At 41.3% G+C, this 25,661-nt stretch overlaps 1 protein-coding gene across 4 annotated transcripts in view; it reads left to right on the top strand.

The window, feature by feature from the left end:
• Positions 1-25,661, top strand: part of LOC120517926 (receptor-type tyrosine-protein phosphatase U-like) — a 1,019,277-nt gene that overhangs the window by 895,375 nt on the left and 98,241 nt on the right. For all 4 annotated transcript variants that reach the window (XM_039740445.1, XM_039740444.1, XM_039740443.1 and 1 more), the window contains one exon: positions 5,376-5,424. In XM_039740445.1, coding sequence (XP_039596379.1) covers positions 5,376-5,424 — 49 coding nt within the window. The remainder of the gene's footprint in view (positions 1-5,375; positions 5,425-25,661) is intronic.

Here is a 25,661-nt window from a genome sequence, read left to right as displayed (position 1 = left end):
GATAATAACGATATTCAAAGGGACGTGATTTCACTCAAATAAAAGGTTGGTGCCACTCACATGAAGTACTCTAGAGTCATGCTTTGAATGGGGCAACTTCGCAACAACATCAAGAATAATACAGTAATGAGCACCAAGATGAAAAGTCCAGGATACATACACCAAATGTGAGTTAATCCCAGTACCGAGGCTGTTTCTTTAATAATAAATGGTTCACAGCTGTACTTTCAGAAAAATCACCTTCCTGCTGGTATGGCCACAAGAAATGCCTGGTGAAATAACAGTTATTGGAACTAGCCACAGCTATTCTTGCACGGTTAGCAAAGTGGCATCCCAATCAAAGTTCCCAATCTTCTTCCAGAGTCGTGTGCCATGACCCTGTTTGTGATCCCCTCTTATCATCTGCAAGGCTCTATTTATCCCGTGCTCTGGGAGTCTCTGCCTGCCTTCTTGAACCTTCCTGGCCTTGTAAAGTGTAACATGAATGTTTCAGCGGATCGTGGAATGCAGAACACAGTGTACCCGTGTGCCATTTCACTCTCAATCACCCCTCCAGTCCTGCTTCTCTTCAGGCTAATATGCTGGCTACTACAATGCTATACTACTACAATACAGTTTGCATCCATGACTGCTTGTGTATTGATACTGTGGTATTGCTTGAAATTCACATGTGTGTGCTTATTCACACTTGGGGCAATGACATTATGTGCATGTTGATTTGCATGAATGCAACTTTGTTTAACATTACCTCTCATGGAGTGGTGGGAAAATGTATACATCTGCATATTTACCTCATGAGTTGTAAGGACATTCAAGGTTTGGAGCAAACTTCAAGAAAAGGTTGGATGTGACAAATCCAAATCATCATTACTGCAAAACTACATTTTCCCTGTGGCCCAAAACTGTAATATTACTAACACTTTCATTTCGGCTGTCAGTGCACAGTTTCTTTCTATAAATGGATCAATCACATTATAGACAAGATTTGTTACTAATATTACTCCATCTCTGTCAAATCAATATCCTTTTACAAGTTCATTCTGTAGCCTTTCCTGGGATGTCTGCCTAAATATAATCTTTTGGGAGCTCCTAACTATCCAGCACAGCTCATAAGCTCTCCTAACTTTTGATAAAATAACTGAAATTGATAAAATACTTTTACTCCTACTCCTGAAAGTACAACCAAATTAGATTCATTCAGATTTTTTTAGCCAGTTAGGACTGTTTTCCTACTGTGAGACACTTGATAAATATTTGCACAGGATTAAAAAAAAATCTGCTTGGCTTGCATGCTTTTAGAAGGATGGAAGGAAAACCGTAGCACTCAGTGGAAAATGTTTAAACTCCACAAGGACAGTGACTTGGTGCAGGAGTCAACCCTAGGACACTGGGTGGGTGAAGAAGCAGCGCTAACCATGCCACACAAAAAGCAAATGTTATAGAAATTAACTACAAAGCCAGTGTGCCAGCATGTTGTTGGTGCTCCAGTATGCCAGTGCATTCTGTCCTTCCATTTTCTACCCTGCCTATCCAGTTTAAGTCTGTTTTGGAGACTCTCTGTGCTTAAATTGGTTTAGGGCTTAAGTAAATACTTTAGATTAGCAGTCCTTCGAGAGGGTTAAATGTGAAGAGGGGAGCTCAGTGCACCGTCTCGCTATACAGGTCAGCCAGCATGTCCATTTTAAATGACCTGGGGCCTCATGTATACGTCCACGTTCAAATCGCGATGTATAAAACCTACACTTGGCGTAAAGCCACGCACTTTTCCAAGGTACCTCATGCCTTGTCGTACGCAAGTTCTCCGCTCGGTTTTGCAAACTGGCGGCACCCAGCGTCAAAGCAGTGCTACTGTTCCTGTATGGTTACTCTTTATTTTCCTGACGCGGCTTTATAAATACACTGAATCTAACCTAATTACTTTTAAGGCATCTGATTGTAATTAACTTGTAACAATATAATGGTCCAGGGAATAGCCAAACTATTCTAAATACCACAACTGCTTTAGCGTTCTTACTCTCACTGCACCTTCTTCTTCTTCTTTCAGCTGCTCCTGTTAGGAGTTGCCACAGCGGATCATCTTTTTCCATATTACTCACACTGCACCACTCAGAGTATTTATATCACTGTATCTGAGTGGGGAATCACAGCAGCAGCTGATCGGAAAGAGAATTATCGGTATTACAGCATCAAGCACACGCTGCCTCAGCCATGGCAAAACGTTTCAAACCCTTTCCTGTACGGACCTCGCGGTTCAGAAACAGTTTCATCCCAAGAACTATAAACACACTCAATCAACTGCTCCTTGTAGAACTGTTTGTACTTATAAGTACAATCACCTCACTGTAAACTTGCACTACAGTTATAATATCGCACAACCTGCACCACTTTATAAAGCGCGTATTTACATATGATGACGATATCATTTGTAAGATGAAATGCAGCAAAATGTTTATTATATTATACAGATAAAACTTTAACTTCATTTAAATAATCTGTATTGTTAATAATTAAACATGTGAGGACACGGTGCCGCAGCGCAAGCAAGTTCACGTATTGTTCCTGCCTTGCACTCTATATTTACTGAGGCTGGCGTAACACTGGAAGGACAGATGGATAGAATATTTAAACACGTACTATGAAGATATTTCATTGTTCCTTAAAAGTTTTGAAGAATCGTCGTTGTAAGCTTACAGATGGCTTAACATCTATTACAGAAAAGAAAGGACAGGAATTGGAGGATAGTACGTTTGAAAGAGACAGAACTGCTACAATAAATTATTTCATCGAAGGTCGTGCATGCCGCAGCAACATCTTGTATGAGACATGAACAATCACTGCGCCATCGTGTTCTTAATAACATGCTTTCATTCCAATCATCGTGAAAATGATATCACGTATACATCTCAGTATTTTAATTATTCAGAGAGCTGTAATATCACGAATGTAATGGATTCTGTGTCCTGTCGGAGGAAGAGAAAGCCTGTTTAAGAAGCAAGTAGTGATTCACACACAGAGCACATAGAAGATCAAATACAAAGCAAAGCATTTAATGTGCTACTTTAGTTACAATAAGATTTGAGAAACTAGTAAAGTAAATGAATTTAAGATGAAGTTTATGATGTTCTACTTTAATGACAAAATAAACTACGTGATTAAAGTGGAAATGTCGAGATTAAAGTTAACATTTCGTGCTTTTTTCATACTCTGTGCCTTTTTTTTCCTCACTGTACCCTAATAAGCTTCCATATGACACTTGGACGGTGGGCTACGTCTCGCCTTTTCACGGAGACTTTGATATCTGACAACGTCTTTTTTATTTTGGCACTGTGCGACATTGTGAACTTGAGCTTGTTTCTCCCGACACGCTATGTCACTCGATCAACTTCCTTTTCTTGTTTATTCCACTGTATAAACCAACAAATAGTACGTTTTTCTTTGCCTCCATTTGGTATTCGCTGAAATTCTTCTAATTATCCCTCTTGCTTTTCCCATTGCCTTTTCACAGAAAGTGGAGCTTAAGGTCTATGTATATGGATTTGCATATTCAAAGAGGCATAATTCTGGGTGGAGACGGCGGGACAAAAGGCGCATGCACGTGCGTTAGTTTTCACGCTGATCGGGATTTATGTAGCGGAAGAAAGTGGAAGTTGGAGTACGCAGATTCCTGCATCTGGAATTTTCTGTGCGTAAGCACATTTCGGCTTTTGTGCTTACGTCATGTTATAGTGCGAGTTCTACGCACGGCGTTATACATGAGGCCCCTGGTGATGTGCAGAGATATCTCAGCTGTGTGGTGGTAGTGGCAGAATCCCAGCAGTCCTCCTACAGTAAGTCCTCAACTACCAATTAGGCAGCAGGAAAATCAGCTTACACAGAAAGATAGAACATCCAGAAAGCTTTGGACTCATTTGAACTGCTGCTGTTTGTTTATTCTACTAAATGTATTTAATATAGCAGTAAAAATCTCCCAACATTTATTATACGGCATTGGCATGAATGAATGAATGAATGCTTTTGAATGTTGCAGTTCTCAAAGTGACATCCTTTTTGCACATTTTATACTTACTGTGTTAATTACATTTGCTAAATTAAAGGTGAATTTTTAAGTAACTTCATAATGCTTGTTAAAGGATGTAAAAAGTAACAGAAGTGAATGAGTGGTGCATTGCCTAGCCTGTCGAGGTGAGCTGCATAATCTGACTTCTCAAGGGTCATAGATAATGCTGCTTTTCATTCACTTAATGACACGAATTAGCCACTGATTAAGCACTTGGTAAATGAAATGAACAGACACTGTGACCCTCAAAGTCTGAGTCTTCCCACCCTGCCACTAGCTAGCTGTGAGAAATTATACTCTTCATCTAATGACACCTTAAATCTTTTAGAGCTGCAGCAGCTGCTGGCATTTACTTTTGTCATGCTGACAGGTAATTTGTGCAAATACAGTAAATTCATTTTACTGAATTTGTCCTTCTTAAAAAAAAAAAAATGCATAAGTGCACCTTGTGCCAAGTGTTCATTAAGTGCTCTTCCCACATAAGTAACTGCTCAGTCTGTGACAGTTTTAAGATTTAAGTGGCTTTGAATGCACACCTGCACGAGTATATCAGTAGCAGGAGCCCTGCTGGGTTTTCACACACACCAGTGTCACAGGTGTATCAACAATCGCTCACCACATAACACATGCAAGCAGCAGCAGTCCTGCTGTCTTAAAGAGGCGTTAAGGTGGCAGCAGAGCAATGAAGTGACTTGTGCAGGAATCAATACCAACAGGCTGCAGAGATAGTCAAGTATGACAGTGGCGGTGAAACGGGCATTTCAGAATGCACAGCTTGTTGGGTATAGGAAATGTGAACAGGATACACAGGTGATGTAGCACTCATTGGATGTGAATATCACTAATAAAGTTGCCATCTTCAAATAGGTTTTCTAGCAGGATAATGCTCGATGCAACAAGTCCTGGAATTGGTGCAAGGAAGATGACAGAGAAGTAAGCTCATCAGTCAACGCATCGTAATCCAATTTAGTATCTGCGGATTGAAAGGAACAAGATGGCAACCACTGGATACTTTAGACGTGAACCAGTATCCCAGTGTGACACTCTCGAGGGTACTGCCCCAATGAATTCTGGAGTTCAACTTACTATTGGTTGTACCTAATAAAATCGTTATCAATGTATAATGCACTTCATCATAAAGCTTGACTTAAGAAATTCTGTGATTTAAAGAAGATGACAAAGATTATGTATTTGTAATACAGAAAATGTACAGAGAAATTAACAAGATGTCAAAACTAGAAGACACTGCCTCTTTGGGGAAATATATGAAATAATATCTGGTATGCTGCTAATTCATCTCTCTCTTTGTTGATTCCAGAGTTTCTTTGATGGCTGGGATGTATCAAAGAAGAAAGACAAGTCTAAAGGTAACGGATACATTTCAGATCCCCATCTTGTCAGATTTCATTAGTTGCTAACCAATTGTCTTAGTAAACTAAAACACAGCAATTGATAGAATGGTCTCCTTTTCTTTGTCAAATGCCTTATGTTTTAATTAGTGTGTAAATTGAATTTTTGTAAATAGTATAAAACAGATTCTTGTTCACAGCCGTATATCCCTCCACCCTAGCGCTCCTTAAAAAAAAAAAAAAGCTGCCCTACAGGACTGATGTGCAATAAATCCACCATCTTGCAAAATGTGGCTGGCTCTTGACACCAAAGCTGTTGTGCTGGTCAGTCTGAGCTCGCATTGAAATATGGCAAAAGAAAAAATGAACATTGCCAATCCTATTGGTTCTGATGAAGTTTTTATTTATTTTTCCTTCCACTGTGAAAGTTATTTTTGTCAAGATGGACCTTGTGCTTTCAATCTAGCCAACAGATTATGGAAGCCAGAAGGTTATTAAAATCATTTAAATGACTGTTTGCTTAGCTGTCACATTTGCTTCCTACATACATAATATAAAAGCAGTTAACTCCAATATTCCAGGCTACATTTCCAATATTGTTGGAGTGGCTGGTGTCTTTCGTACAGAGTACAGTCAGATTCTTACTTGCATGTCCAACCAACATTCAGTGTGTTTCAGGTTATGTAGCTTATCATTGCAAAACTCCTTCTGGCCTTTTTATAAAACCGGATACTGGTGTTTATTATCCATGCTGTTGCATATTGTCAAGCAAACCATCAGTTTTTTACTTTCACTCTTTTCCTTCATGTGGTTCACATGGTATTTAGATAGGGTTTGAATTTTAGACTAGGCACCACTAATAGTGATGCCCCCACTCCCTTTGTGAGGTGTACGTCTTTTTATTCAAATAAGACAGTCCTCTTCTGCGTGTTATTTTCTTAGTTCCATATTTTTTTTTTTTTTTTTTTGCTCATTCTCAACTATTTTTGATCAGAAAAATTTGCAAAAGCATTTAAAACTTAACTAAAAACTTGTCATGCGGTCAGCTCAGGCATTTTTTTCCAGTGCTGCTTGATGTCCTGTGAGCGATTATCACACCACAGACCTGTAGCATCCATAATGGATGAGGAGGTCACTACCCAGACACAGATGTGCTGAACTTTCTCCCCTTACTTCACCTCACACTTTACAATGCTGCCTGATCTGCTTCACACGTCGTGGCATCACTTCCCGGCTGCTACTCCACATGCATTTAAAAAAGAAAACCTGCAGTATTTTCATTTTGAGGGGTACACTACCTGACCATAATGAGAAAATTATTATTATACTGTGTTATTTTACATAGATTCATTGCACTTGTATCTTGTCTTCACTGCTAGATTAAGCGTGTTATGCTGCTTGCCATGTAGCACGGACTGAGCAGTAATCAGTGCCCCAAAGATTGGAACTCTGAGCACACAGGGATCAGCGCTTTTCACTTGGCAGCAATAGTATATGATGCTGATCCCTGCGTGCCCACTCACTCACCAAAGCATCACTTAGCTAATAGCCACGTGGCCCAACAGTGAATCGAAACAAACCTTAAAGGCGCCCCCACCATCGAAGGAAGGAAACACAGGAGACAATGTGAAATAACGCTTTCCTAGCCTGCAGGGACACTTATTATAATCCACACAAAAGTGGTTCAGTTCTAACTTCAATGAAGTTTGTGAACATTTCCACCATTTTGCCAAACTCCACAGGTTTCACTCATCACTACTCTGACACTGCCCAGAGAAATTCTGCATATCCTGTTTTGATCTACTGTGTTTATGGAGTCCTTGTTTTACTCAGCTACCTGTTTAAGGGTGTGAGACTGGAAAATAATACTACACTTAAGAAGAGCAGGACAGAGTGGCTTATCCTGACTGACTTCCTGGTGCCAACCACTGGCCTGATGGTGCACTTAGGAATTTGATAAACTTGGTGCTGTGATACAAGTAAGGTACTGCTGAACAGTAACACGTTACTGTTTTCATACAAAGCATCTTTTCTTCTTCTTCAACAATAAGTGTGGACGTTAACCATCACCCTGTGGGTCAAACAGACTTTGGATGATAGAACGTACTTAACCTTACAAGCCTACGGTGTACTGGTTATGCAGTCTCCTTCATAAGATGTTTATATGGACATCATTCTAATATGACCGCTTCCCAAACTTGATATTTGTGTTTATCAATATTAAAAAGAACTGAGCAGCACTTTATAATAGCATTCATTAATAAACAGTTATAATTAGTGTAGACTAGGTATTCCAATGATGATTAAATATGTGAAGAAGCAATTATATAATGGTTTTAATGAATTATTAATGAAGGTTAATGTTAAGTGTTACAAATATACAAATAATAACTTAATTACATAACTCTTGTGATTTACATTAATTAATAGTCTATTAAGTATTGCATAATGTTTACTAATGACATATTTCTGAAAGTTATTATAAAGTGTGGCCACACATTGATTTCTTTTATTCTGTTCAACAACCTCTTGCTCTAGAAAAAAGCTTCATTAATCAATACATTTTGCCCAGGATAGGAAACCTGAAATATGATCAACATGTCAACAGCCTCATAAATGACAATCCCCCTCAACAGCCTACACCACATTGTATGTATGTATTGTGGACGAAATCTCAGACCCGACAGCAGGTGCGGTTATAAAGCAGCTTTATTTTCAGAGTCACGGTGAGAAGAGTTTCAGAAAAGCAGACAATCAAATATACATGACAGCGTCAGGGCTCTTCTGAACCCCGTCTGTTGGGTGGGGTCCAGTTTTATGTCCCTAGAATGCGTCATTTAATATCATTATAAAATGTAACAGTCAACAACATTTATTATACACAAACCTTGAGCCCCTTCAATGTCCCTTATGCAACTTGATTTCTTGGCCCCTTTTGTTATGGCGTTCAGATGTAAGCTAAGGGAAAACGTGATAAGGCAGACTCATGTGTGGAATGCTCAGACCTTGAGTCCTTTGCACAAACATTTTTCTGTTTGCTAAAACAAAGCATGCTGTTACATGGTTTTGTAAAGCTTACTTCTCAGACATGAATTAGTACAAGGGAACGAAGAGAACATTCGTCTTCCACAGTATGCATTGACCAAATGAAGTCACTAAAACAAGGTGGTGGGCTAACTGTCCTCTACTGGACTCATCTTGGCCATGTGTGTGTAATTGTCTATCATGGAGTATGTTTGCTGTTTAAGTTTACTATAATATTCTGAATAACAATGTTAAGATATTCTTCAAAGTTCTAGCTAAAAGGACTGAGAAAGTGTTTCCTTCTGTAATACATTTCAAAATGCATTAGCTATAAAGGGGATTATCAGAGAAGGATTTGAACAGAAAAGATCACTATGTGCAGATGATATGGTACTGTATACATCAGACCCACAAACCTCCTTACCAGTAGTCCTTAATGCACTAGCAGAATTGCAAAAGATAAATGATTAGACTGAGCATCTATTAATTTATTTTATCAGATCAGTTTAAATACAGGGTGGCAAAGGGAAACAGGAAATTTTCAATTGATGTTCAATGCACAAGTAAACACATTACAAAATACACAATTTAACGCATTGTGCAGAATATGCAATTGATGATGGTGATCAATATTCATTTTATGTTTTGAAGAAAACATCATGAAGGTGTTGTCCATTCTGACAGCCTGTTGTGGAAATTCTGCATTACTCGACATAATATGTCAAGAGGAATGCCAGCGATTTCCTCTTCAATCCTCCGTTTTAGTTCTGCAGTGGTTGCAGGACGTGTGCAGTACACTGGGATTTTAAGATGTCCCCACAAAAAAAAAAAAAAAATCACAAACAGTGAGATCTGGGGATCTCGAAGGCCATGGAATATCACCGCTGTGCGAAATGATGTGCCTTCCAAACAATCGTCGAATAGCTGCCATCGACTGTCCAGCAGTATGCAAAGCGGCTCCATCTGGGGACTTCTTTTTTAAGGCTGAACCCATTTCCTCAAAATTACGCACACACGTTGCAATTGCATAAGCAGTCGGGACACAACTGTGACGTCCTAATTAGTAATGATGCTGAAATTCCCATTGTGCAGCAGTCCCACTATCACCATTCGTATAAAAGGCTTCCACAGCGAACGCTCATTGTGCTCCACTCCACTGCTCCATTAGAACTAATGGCAAGGAGTTCTAAACGAGGTCACATTGGTCCCAAACAACTGCCAACGCTCCAGGGTCGCCAACACCTAGTTCCAAAATTTCCTTTTTCCCTGCGCCTCCCTGTACCTAGGGGCAAACATCATAAACACATGTAAAGATCTTTTTCAAAGACCTTTTGCTATCAACAAGGAAAAAATTAAACAAGATGTGAACAGACAGTCTACTCAACATCTCACATTAGCAGGGGAATCAATACTGTAAAGATGAGCCATACTTCCCAAGCTTCTTTTTCTATTTCATGGCATCTTCATACACATTAAACATTTTTCTTTAAGAAATTAGACTCAATTATAACATCATTTATTTGGAATTTGAGACATCCACACATTCAAAGGGCGACTCTACAAAGACATCAGCAGAAGTTGCAATGGCACTACCTAACTTTATTTTATTACTGTGCAGCACATATACAAGCTATAAAGAATTGGAAATCAACACAAATTGCTGAATATACACAAGCCTGGTCTGTAACAGAAATAAAATCCTGCTGTACTTCTTTATATGCCATGATTTGTGCAAATACAACTTATCATTAATATACTAATAATCCAATTGTCCATCAATCATGCAGAACATGCTATGCATTTCACTGGCTTGGGACTTTCACTGTTTTCAGGGAGACCTTCAATTCTGATATTATTCCTTCTGTATCCATTTTCCAGTGCAGCTAGTCAGTCTCCAAGCACTTTGGATTCGGAATTTATAGCCTTTGCCATTTGTTCAACTATTTTAACACACGTCGTTAACATTTGTGTAACATCTTCAAGATGACCACCAAGTGCTCTAAATTTATTCTCAGACTTACTTGCGTTTTCCTGTATTTTTTCCTCAGGTTTTTCCAGCATGCTTTTAAAAGTTGCTTCAAAGCGATTACTTAAACATTTCTCCTGGTCTTTAATAACCTGAAGCAGCTTCTTGTTTGTCTTGTTTGTGTCCTTATATCATTTGTATCATTTGCAACCTTCTTTATTTTACTCTTTAGATCCTTTATGTCCTCCGTGAGACCGGTAGTAGCTGTGGTAATCATTGCAGTGATCGTTACCTTCAGCTCAGACTGTTCGTTTCAGTCTTTTCTGCGCCCCGCGGTTGGATTAGCAAGCCCAGTTACAGTCTGTGCCACTGGCTCACAGCACGGATAGTAAGGCCGTTTTCAGCTTCAATGAACCTTCTAGAATCAACAAATTCTCCTGGCCTGACTCATTTGCTCCCACTTTTGCTCTCGGCTGGAGGCGATGCTACAACATCAGATCCCAGGAGATCTATTCTTTCGCCTATCTGTTCCAGGTCAGTCTCTGGCAGGTCGTACCTTGAACTTGAATTTCAGGCCTGTTTAGACTTAAATGAAGGTTTAGCTGTCTTTTCCATTTCTTTCTGAGCCCTTTCTCTGCTATTAATACTTGTATATACTTGCATTTACTTTAATTAAAGCCCCTCAAGTTCAGTAAATGCAGGATACCTCGTGATGACAGTGGGGAAAAAAAAAGTAAAATAACACAGCTGCTAATGGAGTTTCGCTTTAGACGTCCATCTCCCGAAATGGACGAGACCAAACCACTGCATTGTAATCTTGCTCTAGCCTAACTGGGCCACATGTTTTGGGCGTGCAACAAATTTTGGACAAGAAAAATCTTTGAATGCCTAGTAGACAGCCTTGTTGCCACAATCACTGTGTATGGTGGACTCCCAAATGGGCTTAAAGTGGAGAAGGTCATATTGGTGGTAATTGCCTTCACCAGACTACTAGCACTTAGACTTATCTTGCTCACCTGGAAAATTCCCAGCCCACCTGTTATGAGTCAGTGGGTAACTGATGTTCTGTACTATTTGAAATTGGAAAAAATCAAATTCTCACTTAGAGGATCTGTTCAACACTTTTTCAAAGTATGGCAAGATCTAATTAATAACATTTTAGAATAAGCATTTATAATCTGGGAAAAGCACATTGTCGCTTCTTTGTTGTTTTTAAAAGTTTGATCTTACTGTTGGCTCTCCTCTCATTCTCTTGGGTGGGGGTTCAATTCTGGTTTCTTAAGTTTGACTGGATTGTAGGGAATGTTACCTTCATCTAATAAAACTGAAAAATAAAATTTACTTTGAGCTTCAATAAAATTCTTACAGTCCTTGTTATTTTTGCCTAATGTCTGAAAGTACAGTGTATTCATATTTAACATTATTTGACGATAATATTTGTTTTCTTTTGAACTATCCCCTCATGGTATCTTGTTTTTAGTGGGTGCTGCCATTTTGAATAACAGTTACTTTGCCATGCTGACCCGTCATTAGGGGGTGTTGCCATGGAAACCGTGCATGGTTACATCATATGGGCGGTAGAATAAGGGTCTGCGTCAGGTTTATTAACATTATCAGATGATCGATATTCTGTGCATTATCCCGATGATTCCAATAGATACCGAGTTCAGATGTTCATACTACTGCACTTTTATTTAAAAACGTCACTTTTAAATTAAAACAACTTCCATTCATACTAAAATTTTCACATCATTTCTCCATCACTCCTTATCCTCTTGGATCTCACAGCTGCATTTGATACGGTAGATCATAATATTCTCCTTCATCATCTTCACTATATGATTGGACTTTCTGGCTCTGCTATGGTGTGGTTCGAGTCCTGTCTTACTGATAGGGCTGAGTATGTGGCCCTGGGGGACGCTAAATCTCGTACCCACACTGTCACCTGTGGGGTCCCACAAGGATCAGTCCTTGGGCCGACCCTTTTTAATATCTATATGCTAGCCCCCCCCCTGGGCCACATCATCCACAAGCATAAAGTTCATTCCATTGCTATGCCGATGATACGCAACTCTCTGTGATACTGGATTTGACTTCTCTTACACGTTCATCAACTCTTTCCTCCTGCTTGGATGAGACGGAGGCCTGGATGTCCAAGAACTTCCTAAAACTGAAGCTGTTGTAATTGGTACCCCCCATCAACTTCGTTCCTCTGTAAATTGTATTTCCTTTTCTGACCATACCATTACCCTCTCTCCTTCTGTTACAAATCTGGGTGTCAAGTTAGACTCCCATCTGACATTTGAGGCACATGTCCATCACCTTTGTAAAATTGCATTCTTTCATCTCCGAAACATAGCCAAACTCCGTCCCTACCTCTCCCTCTGTGATGCTGAAAAACTGGTTCATACCTTTGTTTCATCAAGGCTGGATTATTGTAATGCACTCCTCATCGGGATCCCCAGCATGAGCCTTCAAAAGTTCCAAAAAAATCAAAATAGTGCTGCAAGAATCCTGATGAGGGTGTAGAAATATGAACACATTTCACCAATCCTTCAGTCACTTCATTGGCTCCCTATCCACCTCCGTATCAAATACAAACTCTGTCTGCTCACTCACCAGTGTATCCATGGAAATGCTCCACAATATCTGAAGGAACTCCTAATACTACAATCCACTGCAAGAAACCTCCGTTTTGCAAATACCTTCCGCCTTCGCCCCCCTGTGACCAAACTCCACGGCTCTGGAATGGCCTACCAGAGAGCCTAAGAACACAGCAGACTGTGGGCTGTTTTAAAAAACAGCTAAAGACTTTTCTATTTAGGAAAGCATATTAACAAAAATGCTAAAATTATTGTTGTTTTTATCTCTGTTTTTATCTTGCTTTGTCTTTGTTTAAACTTTTATGTAGCACTTTGAGATTTACTGCTAATGTAAAGTGCAATATAAATAAAATGTATTATTATTATTATCATTTGTGAAGGAATCTCCACCCACACTTTAACAAATGAAAATCCATATGATGTAGCCATTCATCGAGACAGGGCATGCACAGAAACAAGAAGAGAAAGTGTCCTCCACGCTAGACATTTATTTGCAGCTTGTGTTCACGGAGAACAGAAATGTTAAATACAGGAAATAAAAAAAGACAGCTTTTGTTTGGACTGACAATGATATAGAATTGTTATTGAGAGTAACGTATGACATGACTATAAGGTGACTAAAGTGGCTGAGGAAATGTAATAAGCAGGATCTAATCAGGGAAGGGCTACAAAATAAGCAGAAACCAAATAAAGGCACAATTAGAGTTTGTGTTCTCAAAACTCTTTATTTCCAACCCATCTATACTGCAGTTGTGAGCCACCAGTTCTAGAAATGTATGTAAAAATGCTGGAGTAATGTGGATGAAAGGTGAAAATGGAGAAAATGTCTTGTGTTTTTAAATGAAAATGTAGTAATATGGAGAAAACCTAAATCTGGAGCCTGAAGGCAACTCTTGAAATTCTGGGATCACAGTATGGCTGAAAGGGTAGAAATTAATTTCTTTTTAGCCTGCTTGTTAAAAAGCTACATAATTTGTCTTGTGCATGTGAAGTACACAAAAATGAACAAACATTTCAACTCTATTACTTGTTGTTTAAAATGTCTGTACATGTGACATTTATTTAATGTACAGGGTGGCCCATATTTATGTATATGACGTTTCACAGGCTGTAGCATTTAATCTACTGTTGAGAAGTATCGAAAAAGGCATCACTGTGCAGCCTGAGAAGGGTGTAACGATGTGCAAATCGATTATCGCTAGAGCGTCACATACGTTGTGTGCGTTTATACTCCACAACAAACAACTATGCGGTGCTGAAATGGAGGATGACAGTTGAGTTTGGAAGCAATGGCCCTAGTGTGCTAATGATCGCAAGAATAGACACAAAATTTGACATCAGCGGTACTGGTTTGCAAGCGAAGGGAGCAGGTAGGCCCAGGAGTGTGCATACTGATGCCAACACAGCTCTTGTGGTGAATGCCTTTCAAAGTTACTGGAGAGAATTACCTGCAGTTGTGGTACTGTGTATCCTTTATTGTCTGCATGACCATACATTGATGATCTATGGTGACAGCAAGATGGGGCACCGGCACACCACGCCATACCAGTGCGACAGTGGTTGAGCGAAACATTCTCGCAACGCTGGATCGGCAGACGCGGCCTCCTTGTTTACTTCCTTGTTACCACCAGACTTTTTCCTGTGGGGTTACCTAAAAAACAAGGTGTATCAGCATCAAAACCACAATGTGTCTCAGCTACATGTGCAGTTATCACAGAAGAGTTTCAGAGGATACCAGTACAGACGTACCAAGCCACCTGTCACAATGCTGCTCTTCATCTTCAAGCATGCATCGATCTGGATGGTGCATTGGAGGACCACGTCATGGAAAACGGGATGAAAAAACATTTAATGTTCTTAATGTTCATGTTCCATTATCTTACTTGATAATAACACTGGTAGTTTCCTGGCAATCACACCTTCTCAAGCATACATGAGTATGGGCCACCCTGATAGTACATTAATAGTTCATGACATATCAAGTGGTCCAATTCCAAGTTAGCCTTGCTTGGAAGTTTCAAGTTTGATTTTCAGAGTACTTTTTATCTTTAAATCCAAATTCATAGTAAGGAATACCTATCGTCTTATAATGTAAATTGTACTAAATCATCTAAATTGCAAAAAAGAACAATAAAGAAGAAACGTTTAAAGCTGGGGTGGCAAATGAAGGTTTTCCACAAGAAGAAACTCAGACCTGCCTGAATTGATCCGCTGAGGTCGTATGTTGTGTATTTCTTAAGACGGTGAGGTTTTCATTTTGCAGTGTGTGCAGTTTCAGTTATCATCACAAGAGGGCACAGTATGACAACAAAGGTTACTACTCCCTCTGCTAAAGGCGCACCATTGGTACATCGTGTAAATTGTTAAGGGCAGTAATGGAGTTGTGCTGTTGCAGTCTCTTCGCTAGCAGAACTAACAGTCACGTTAATTATTCTGAATGCCGCCTACACCATGGTCATTCCAAAACTTTTTTCTTTTTATTATTTATATGAAACATTTCCTCATTCAGCACTGCAGACTATTTTTTTCTTCGTAATTCTTTCTATTTTGAAACAAAATGTTATGACAGAACACAACACCTGAAGAAATGAAAATAACATGGCAAGCAATATAGTAGGCTCTGAAATCACACCAGTGCAACTCAGCATTCAATCCCCACTTGAACAAGAGATCTTCACGACTAGAAAGCCCTGTTTAAAATGGTCCTTATATAAGGATGAAACACCAAGTAAAATAAAAAAAAGTTGGCACCAGTGTGTATACTACCGATTACACTGATGAGTTTTTGACAAATTCTGAAGAACTTCTGAACAAATCCTCGTAAACAGAATTACATTTTTTCCAATTTGAGATAATATAGAAAGTGCTTCCCCACTGAATTAGAGAGTGGATTAGGATTTCTTTGAGCAAAATAAGTCTGTGCTGGTAGTGTGTTATAGTAAATTACAAATGATTTTTCATAGCACATTTTTAACCCATTTGATGTTACCCCAAATAAAGCATTAGAGCTGATTTGGAATACAAGGCTATCTGAGAAATCAGTTCAAATGTAGCACACCCCCAAAACATACAGTCGCTTGATGACTTTACTCTCGGGTTTGTTCTTGCCCATGAAACCGTCCATCCATCCTCTTCCGCTTATCCGGGGTCGGGTCGCGGGGGCAGCAGCTTGAGCAGAGAGGCCCAGACTTCCCTCTCCCCGGCCACTTCTTCCAGCTCTTCCGGGAGAATCCCAAGGCCAGCAGGGAGACATAGTCCCTCCAGTGTGTCCTGGGTCTTCCCCAGGTCCTCCTCCCAGTTGGACGTGCCCAGAAAACCTCACCAGGGAGGTGTCCAGGAGGCATCCTGATCAGATGCCCGAGCCACCTCATCTGACTCCTCTCGATGCGGAGGAGCAGTGGATCTACTCTGAGCCCCACCCGGATGACTGAGCTTCTAACCCTGTCTTTAAGGGAAAGCCCAGACACCCTGCAGAGGAAACTCATTTCAGCCGCTTGTATTCATGATCTCGTTCTTTCGGTCACTACCCATAGCTCATGACCATAGGTGAGGGTAGGAGCGTGGATCGACTGGTAAATTGAGAGCTTTGCCTTACGGCTCGGCTCTTTTTTCACCACGACAGACCGATGCAGACCCCGCTTCACTGCGGATGCCACACCGATCCTGTCGAGGATCGGCCTGTCGACCTCATGCTCCATTCTTCCCTCACTCATGAACAAGACCCCGAGATACTTGAACTCCTCCACTTGGGGCAGGATCTCGGTCCCAACCATGAGAGGGCACTCCACCCTTTCTGGCTGAGGACCATGGTCTCAGATTTGGAGGTGCTGATTCTCATCCCACCCGCTTCACACTCAGCTCCGAACCGATTCTGAGAGAGCTGAAGATCACAGCATGATGAAGCAAACAGGACAACATCATCTGCAAAAAGCAGTGACCCAATCCTGAGTCCACCAAACTGGACCCCCTTAACACCCCGGCTGCGCCTAGAAATTCTATCCATACAAGATATGAACAGGATCGGTGACGAAGGACAGCCCTGGCGGAGTCCAACTCTCACTGGAAACGGGTTTGACTTTTGACGGCAATGCAGACGAAGCTCTGACACTGGTTGTGCAGGGACCGAACAGCCCTTATCAGGGAGTCTGGTACCCCATACTCCTGGAGCACCCCCCACAGGATTCCCCGTGGGACACAGTCGAACACCTTTTCCAAGTCCACAAAACACATGTAGACTGGTTGGGCAAACTCCCATGCACCCTCCAGGACTCTGCTAAGGGTGTAGAGCTGGTCCACTGTTCCACGACCAGGACGAAAACCACACTGTTTCTCCTGAATCCAAAGTTCGACTATGCGATAGACCCTCCTCTCCAGAACCCCCGAATAGACTTTTGCAGGGAGGCTGAGGAGTGTGATCCCTCTGTAGTTGGAATACACCCTCTGGGGGGCCACCACCCTGGTCTGCCAATCCAGAAGCACTGTCCCTGATGTCCATGCGATGTTGCAGAGATGTGTCAACCAAGACAGTCCTACAACATCCAAAGCCTTGAGGAACTCTGGGCGTATCTCATCCACCCCCGGGGCCCTTCCACCAAGGAGTTTTTTTGACCACCTCGGTGACCTCAGTCCCAGAGATGGGGGAGCCCACCTCCGAGTCCCCAGGCTCTGCTTCCTAATTGGAAGGCATGTTAGTGAGATTGAGGAGGCCTCCGAAGTACTCCCACCACTGACCCACAGCATCCCAAATCGAGGTCAGCAGCGCACCATCCCCACCATATACAGTGTTGACACCGCACTGCTTCCCCCTCCTGAGACGCCAGACGGTGGACCAGAATCTCCTCGAAGCTGTCCAAAAGTTGTTCTCCATGGCCTCCCCAAAATCTTCCCATGCCGAGTTTTTGCCTCAGCAACCACCAAAGCCGCATTCTGCTTGGCCTGCCGGTACCTATTAGCCGCCTCCAGAGTCCCACAGGACAAAAAGGGTCCGGTAGGACTGCTTCTTCAGCTTGACGGCATCCCTCACCGCCAGTGTCCACCAACGGGTTCGGGGATTGCCGCCACGACAGGCACCGACCACCTTACGGCCACAGCTCCGGTCTGCCGCCTCAACAACAGAGGCACGGAACATGGCCCATTCGGACTCAATGACCCCACCTCCCTCGGGATGTGGTCGAAGTTCTGCCAAAGGTGGGAGTTGGAGCTACTTCTGACAGGGGACTCTGCCAGACGTTCCCAGCAGACCCGCACAACACATTTGGGCCTACCGGGCTTGACCGGCATCCTCCCCCACCATCGAAGCCAACTCACCACCAGGTGGTGATCAGTTGACAGCTCCGCCCCTCTCTTCACCCGAGTGTCCAAGACATATGGCCACAAGTCCGACAACACGACTACAAAGTCAATCATCGAACTGAGGCCTAGGGTGTCCTGGTGCCAAGTGCACATATGAACACCCCTGTGCTTGAAAATGGTGTTCGTTATGGACAATCCGTGACGAGCACAGAAGTCCAATAACAAAACACCGCTCGGGTTCAGATCGGGGGGGCCATTCCTCCAAATCACGCCCTTCCAGGTCTCCTTTGGCCACCACCCAACTCACACTGCACCCGACCTCCTTAGCCACTCCCTTAGGTGGTGAGCCCATGCGAAGGGGGACCCACGTTGCCTCTTCGGGCTGTGCCCAGCCGAGCCCCATGGGTGCAGGCCCGGCCACCAGGTGCTCGGCATCGAGTTCCACCTGCAGGCCTGGCTCCAGAGGAGGGCCCCGGTGACCTGTGTCTGGGCAAGGGAAAACGCCGTCAAAATTTTTTATTCATCATAGAAGGTCTATGAAACATTGTGGAGAATTTTAGATTGATCATTTATGGTTGATGAACAATGTTTAGAATTAGGGCATGCCTGGCACATACTGGAGTAGATTTTACGTGGGGCTTAAATTTGAATTGAGAGACCCCTGTAGCTCACTTACATACCAAGTCAAAAGTCAGGACAAACCCAGACTTTTCCCTGTTTTTGAGAAAAAGTAATACTTTTTGTTTATCAGGATACGATTAAACTGATTTTAAAATACAACCAAGTGTTTCTAATGTCCATTACTGCTTGAAATTACTGATTTTTTTCATTTATTTTTCATATATGACTGCAAAGCCCCATTTTCAGCAGGCAATATGCTTTTCCAGTCATCCTCTCTTCAATGCCTGTGATCTTTTATTTTTTTTATTTACCAGTTTCAGATATTACATTTTCTTTGAAACTGTGCCTCTAAGGCCAGCATCCCTTAATCATCTTCTCACTGTTGCAGAGCACACTGATATTTGAGGGCCTGTAAGGCGTTTGTTTCTTGTGCTACATACTCGGACGTTCTTATCCTCTTACACAGTTGTTTATCTGGGCCTTACCCTTCTTTTTTCTACCCTGATTAGATCGAGCTTGCTGTCTTCTCTCAGGATAGTAATGGACAGCTTTGTATAAAATCTTCAGTTTTTTGTCACACGGAATATCCTTGAGAAAGCTGTTTAATTTTGGCCATTTTAAACCAAGAACTGCCAGTACCTCGCAACCCAAGTAAAGACAGTAAAAGATTTCAGTGATGCTAAAGTAATTGCAAAAGTTTCTCTAATACCTAATAAGCATGTGAACATCACTAATTAAGGATAAGCTGATCATCAGGACACTGAAGGAAAGGCTCCTCAAAAAGGGGCTTTGCAGTCATATGTGAATAATAAATTTAAAAAAAAAATATCAGTCATTTCAAGCAGTAATAGACATTAGAAACACATTATCCCAAGCCCAGATAAATGGAGAGGGTTGGCGTTAGAAAAGGCATTCAGCCATAAAAATCACAAATGGCTACAGAAGTAGTAGTAACGTAATATCTGCAATTTTAAATCAATTTAAAGGTATCTAAATAAAAAAGGTACCCATTTCTGTCAAAAACATGAAAATGTCTGGATGTGTCCAGACTTTTAAGGTGTATCTTGTGGCTTTATGGTGATAGAAACAGCGGGTATGTAACCTAACACCACACTGAACACCAGTCTACTCAAACTGAAAAATTGTTGTATTGACATGCCAGTTACTTTTTGACAAAAAAGAATGCAATAAATAATAAATATAATAGATATCATAGCAGACAAACAATATGACCCCCTACTTGTATCAAAGTCTTCCCTAAGGTTTTCTGGGCATTTTGTTCTTTCTAAATATTTTAAACCATCTCCTCAGTGCCCTTTAGTCTGCAGCAGACACTCACGGTTCAGTAACCTGCATACTTGGATTTTAGTAGGCAAGCTTCAGGGAGATTTCAGTTGTCCCACCAGCTTATGTGAGATAAACAGTAATGATGAGGCTTTGGCTGCAGAGTTCTCTGTGGGATTCATAATATTGAAGAAGATCCTGAGGCATAAAGGAAGCCAGCTGAGTAATCACATGTTCAGTGTGTAAAGGTTCAAAAATTGCATTCTGAGTCGCTACAAGACCTCTTTAGAGCCATCATAAGGCTTTTTCCCTTGGGAGCACACATTTCTTGAGGCCCCTTCAAGCCCAGTACTACCCCAAAAACACACACCTCGCTTAAAACCAGTAGCAGGGGCCATAAAAGCCAGGAAATGGAGAAAGTAAGCACTTAGCTTGGCCTGTAATGCTGTGTGACTTTTTGAAACAAGCAGCTGTGTAGGCAGCACATCGGCACATCAAACAAGAGTCGACGGCGGGCACAGGCCAGTTTCTTGTTTGGGCCTCAGGATTTGTCTCTCCACATCTGGATATTTACATTTGAAAAAAGTTTTTTTGCAGTGCATATGGCGTCACATAATCACAGTGCGAGATAAAATACTTTATATTTATGTGTAAATGAAAGATACATCTATTTGTAAACTACAGAAATATAACACAAAATCGTATATATTTGCATTTTTAGAGTATAGCTTATTCCTGTGAACTCCTGCTTTATCTCAGCCTTGTAAGGTTGTAAATACTCAAATTCTTCTCAATAAATGCTAAAAGACTCAATTCTAAGTTCTTGTAGCCTACAAAAGATACAAGAAATGTCAGCCTCTGCATAAGGACAAGCCATGCTGCAGTACCCAGAACTCATTTCAGCAATGTGAACATGACATAACTTACTCCAACAGCTGTCCTCACCAGTCTTATGGAACACACACAGAGAGTAACATAACATTACATTCCCAAATCGGTTTAATCCATTCTAGGCTTGTGGGGGGGCCAGACCTTAACCCTACTGTACAGGGTTACAGCCCTAGACAGACTGCCAGGACATTCATGTGCCTGCTCGTGCCCCCAGTCACTGCCCATTCAACCAAACCAGCATGTCTATGGGGATGTGGGACAAAAAAAAAAGGATATGTTTAGAACATGGACATGCGACTTGGCCCACACTCAGGCACAGGATTCAAATAGCAGGACACAAGATCTGTGAAACAGCAGCACCTGTCCTATGCTATTGTGAAGCCACTGCCAGCCTTATCTCTCTATTATAAAAAAAAAATTCTTGGACAGCTTGGAAGGAGACGAGACGTGATTTTCTCATTAACACTTAAACACCCAGTGAGACAAAAGGACAGCTGCTGTAAAGACTTTGAAATGATCGACGGCAGCGCGACAAGCAGAACATGCAGCTCAGCAGCAGCAATAGCACCAAGATAGCAGCAGATCGAGCAAACAGGAGGTAAATAAAAAAAAAAAAATGCATTTGTGTCCCAGTGTATCACCATTTAAGAAGGGGTTTCGGAGGAGTGACTGCATCTCCTTAGCATGCATTCAGCTCCCTTCTTCACAACACGAGCAGCAGAGACACAACGTGGCTGGCTTGTTGTGCGCCCGGTGAAGAGGGGAGGTAACTCATTCACTACAGCTTTATTACTGGCAAATATCAAGAAATAAAAAATGAAAGAAAATGAATGAAATGGAGTGGCACGGTGGCGCACTGTTAGCGCTGCTGCCTCTCAGTTAGGAGTCCCGGGTTCGCTTCCCAGGTCCTCCCAGCGTGGAGTTTGCATGTTCTCTCCGTGTCTGCGTGGGTTTTCTCCCACAGTCCAAAGACATGCAGGTTAGGAGGATTGGCGATTCTAAATTGGCCCTAGTGTGTGCTTGGGGTGTGGGTGTGTTTGTGTGTGTCCTGCGGTGGTTTGGCACGCTGCCCTGGATTGGTTCCTGCCTTGTGCCCTGTGTTGGCTGGGATTGGCTCCAGCAAACCCCCATGACCCTGTAGTTAGGATATAGCAGGTTGGATAATGGATGGATGGATGAAATAAAAATAGCAATCTCTTTAAATTGTATATCCGGTTAACCAAACCTGGGGGTGGGTGGAGCCCCCTAGTATTCATTAAAGGAAAAAAGATCTCCTTGTTAAAGCCGTGGCACAGTCCTTGGGTGACCTTATTCCTTTTTAATACACTTTATTATGTAGACCTAAACAAAATGCTCCAAATCCCTGTTACAGCCCTCATATGTTACAGTACCTCTTATATTTGTGATCGCGGACAACAAGACTGAGCACTGAAACAGGCAGGAGAGAAAGTTACACATTTATTCATGTATAAATTAACTTACACTTTTAATTATGCCCAAATGTGAATAAGTGGAGTAAAATGAGTGTCCTTTAAACCTGGTAACAGGCTACAATGTGACTTTCTGTCTCATCATGTTGACTAGTCTCTGGCCCAGCTTGGTTTTTTGCTCCCACATGGTATTTGGGTGGAGATGGTGATGATGATGGCTTGGCCTCCTCTCCTCAGGATGGAAAATGGCAGAGAGAGAGAGAGAGAGAGAGAGGAACTCTGCCTGACTTTGCCTGAATGGAGGTTTGTGGTTCCCAGTGACTCAGCTCAGGCATGTTCAGCCTCATTCTAGGCCACACTTGTATTTCTAAAAACGTACGTCCTTCCACTAGCTCATAAGCTCATCCCATCCCTTCAATTTCAGGGTATGCCAGCCTGTTAATGCCCTTTCATCTCATCCCACCTGTATTCGCCCAGGCCAGCTGTTCAGTTAGTTCCTGAGAATTCATCTACAGTAGTACCTTGAGATACGAGTGCCCCAACGTACGAGTTTTTTGAGATAACGAGCCGTCACTAGGTCGATTTTTTGCCTTGAGTTACGAGCCAAAATTCAAAATACGAGCCATCAAAGAGCTTGTCGCCGCACATTCAGAGGAACTGACGGAACTACAGATGCGGCAACATACGGAAGTTCTGCAGGAGATCGGTATCGCGGAGGAGGTTACCTCATAAAGTGAGATAAAGGAAGTGTTTGCAATTTGGGAAAAAAGTTTCAAACTTTATAGGAAAAAGTTACAACTGATCACTTAGCGGCTCTATTTAATGACACTTGCCTAACGCTTGAGTTTATTTAAACATTCTGAAAGAGAGGATGAAACAGACCTCAATGGACACGTTTTTATCGAAAACCCCTGAGATAGGAAAGTGAGGAAGCAGATGGTGAGGAGAAAAGGGCAAAAATCTGTGAACAGCATTCAGTTATTCAGTTCAGCCTTTCTCCACCACCTCCGTCAGCATCTTCAACTCGTCTGATCTCCAAGGTAAATGCTGTACATGATACTGTACTTAATAAAACCAGTTTATTGTAGTACATTCTATTGTATTGTGTTTTTATACATTATTCGTTATTTATAAGTACATTTTTCTTATTTAAAAACATGTAACAAAAAAATTGCAGTGTTTTTTGGGGGTCCGGAATGGATTAATGGCATTTCAATTCATTCAATGGGGAAAACTGATTTGAGATAAGAGCATTTTGACTTAAGAGCTTGGTCACGGAACGAATTAAACTCGTATCTCAAGGTATCACTGTATACTAGTTCTGGCCTATAGCAAGTACTGTACAACGATTGCTTTGTAATTTTTTTGGGTTTTTTTCCTAGGGGCATATTTTTATAATAATATTATTATACTATCCTCATACAGCCTACATTGTAAGATAATTTGAATACTTTTTATTTATTTGGATTTGTGGTTGCTGAGTTATGCTCCAGCTTCCCATGACCCTGCTCAAGTTTTAAAATGGATGGATGGTCAGTCACAGCTGTAGCTAATCATTATACAGAAAATACTCAGGAGGCAGTTAGAGAAATTCAAGAAGGCCTTTGCACTCATTAAAACAGGGTCAACATCTGGAAAATGCAGTTTAAAGCGGTTAAGCACAAAAAAAGCATAATAAAGGAGTATCAATTATAAATAGATCAGTGATGCTGACCTACAGGAAAATGAAATTTAATTTACATTGAGGCAGCAATGTCATTGCTCATACAATGTGTGGAATCAATTACAAAGGTGATAAAATGTAATATTTAAACATTTTTGATTAAACATTAAATTATGTTAAGCGTAGATGTTTGCTAGTGAGTCCACACCTGATGTGACTTCAACAATAGAGTTAGTGGCTCTACATGCTGTGCACAAAAGGGCATGTCCTACAGAAATTAGACCTCTGAAGTCCTGGACAAAGGCGGCTATGTGGGGATTTGATGAAGGTCTTAAAAACTCTCAGAGGCACCAGTACACTTAAGTAGGCAGAATATCTGCCATTGAGCAGTAAATCTAGCACTTGAGGAAGTTGGTGAGAATTAAAAAATGTTCGTTAGAGTCAAAAAGCACTGCCTGACACAAAGAACAATTGTAATCTGGAACAAACTACCAAGTTATGTAATTGAAACAGAATACATGACACCTTTTAAAAAGCTTCCGGGTGAGACGTTGACACAACTTAGCTATGACCCAAATCAAACAAGCTTGATGGACTGAATAGTTTCCTTCCATTTGTAATATAAACTTCTCCTTTTTTATTTTCATGCTTCCCCTTAAAGGAATACATTCTCTGACTGTTTATTTTAGCAAAAGGTTGTGGGAGGCCAAAGCCTATCCAAGGCACATTAGCTGCAAAGTGGGAACTGACCCTGCTTTAATCTGTTTATGTCAATCAGTGAAATCCATTTTTGTTTCATTATGTTTATCTTAATGTTTGTGTTTATATACTGTATGTAAATGTTGTGTGGGTTAACAGTTCACTGTGACTGGATGATAATTGTAAATGTGTGTAAGAGAAGTTATCCTGACGTGCTGATGATCCCTACACAGGAATACTTTCCCACCCCACATTCAGTTTCAAATCACCTCTAGAGATCTGTGCACTTGTGTTTTTCCTTTACATCAGAATATTTTCTTACACTAACCACAGTACCTGTTGAAGACAGGTAATGGAATAATTAAAGAATATTTGCTGTCTCTTGTGCTACGTGTGTACCTACAGCTCCTTTCCTTGGCCTTCATGTTTGCGTGAATGTCTCTTGATCCGCACTCCCTCTCATGAGTGCATTCCCATTAAGCCTGTCATTATTTTCAAGGAGCTTGTTTCACCTCCTGCCCAGTTTTATACTTGCCGTCTTTAAAGGTGCCACTGCCAGCGTGCCTTGTATGCCTTTCTTCCTTGGATTGCATCACTAAACCAAACTGACCAATCAAATTGCTCAGAAGGACTGGACACATGGACAATTGTGTTATATTACAGTATATAGTTTACACAGTAAAATGTAGAAAAGTCTGAAGAGGTTGTGTGACGATTCAGGTTCCACTCCATGCTCCCCATCTTGCTTCTGGGAGATCTGAACCAGACACAGTCGGTAATGT

Source organism: Polypterus senegalus, chromosome 17 (assembly GCF_016835505.1).
Source record: "Polypterus senegalus isolate Bchr_013 chromosome 17, ASM1683550v1, whole genome shotgun sequence".
NCBI lineage: Eukaryota > Metazoa > Chordata > Cladistia > Polypteriformes > Polypteridae > Polypterus > Polypterus senegalus.
This window is presented reverse-complemented; position numbering and strand designations above follow the sequence as displayed.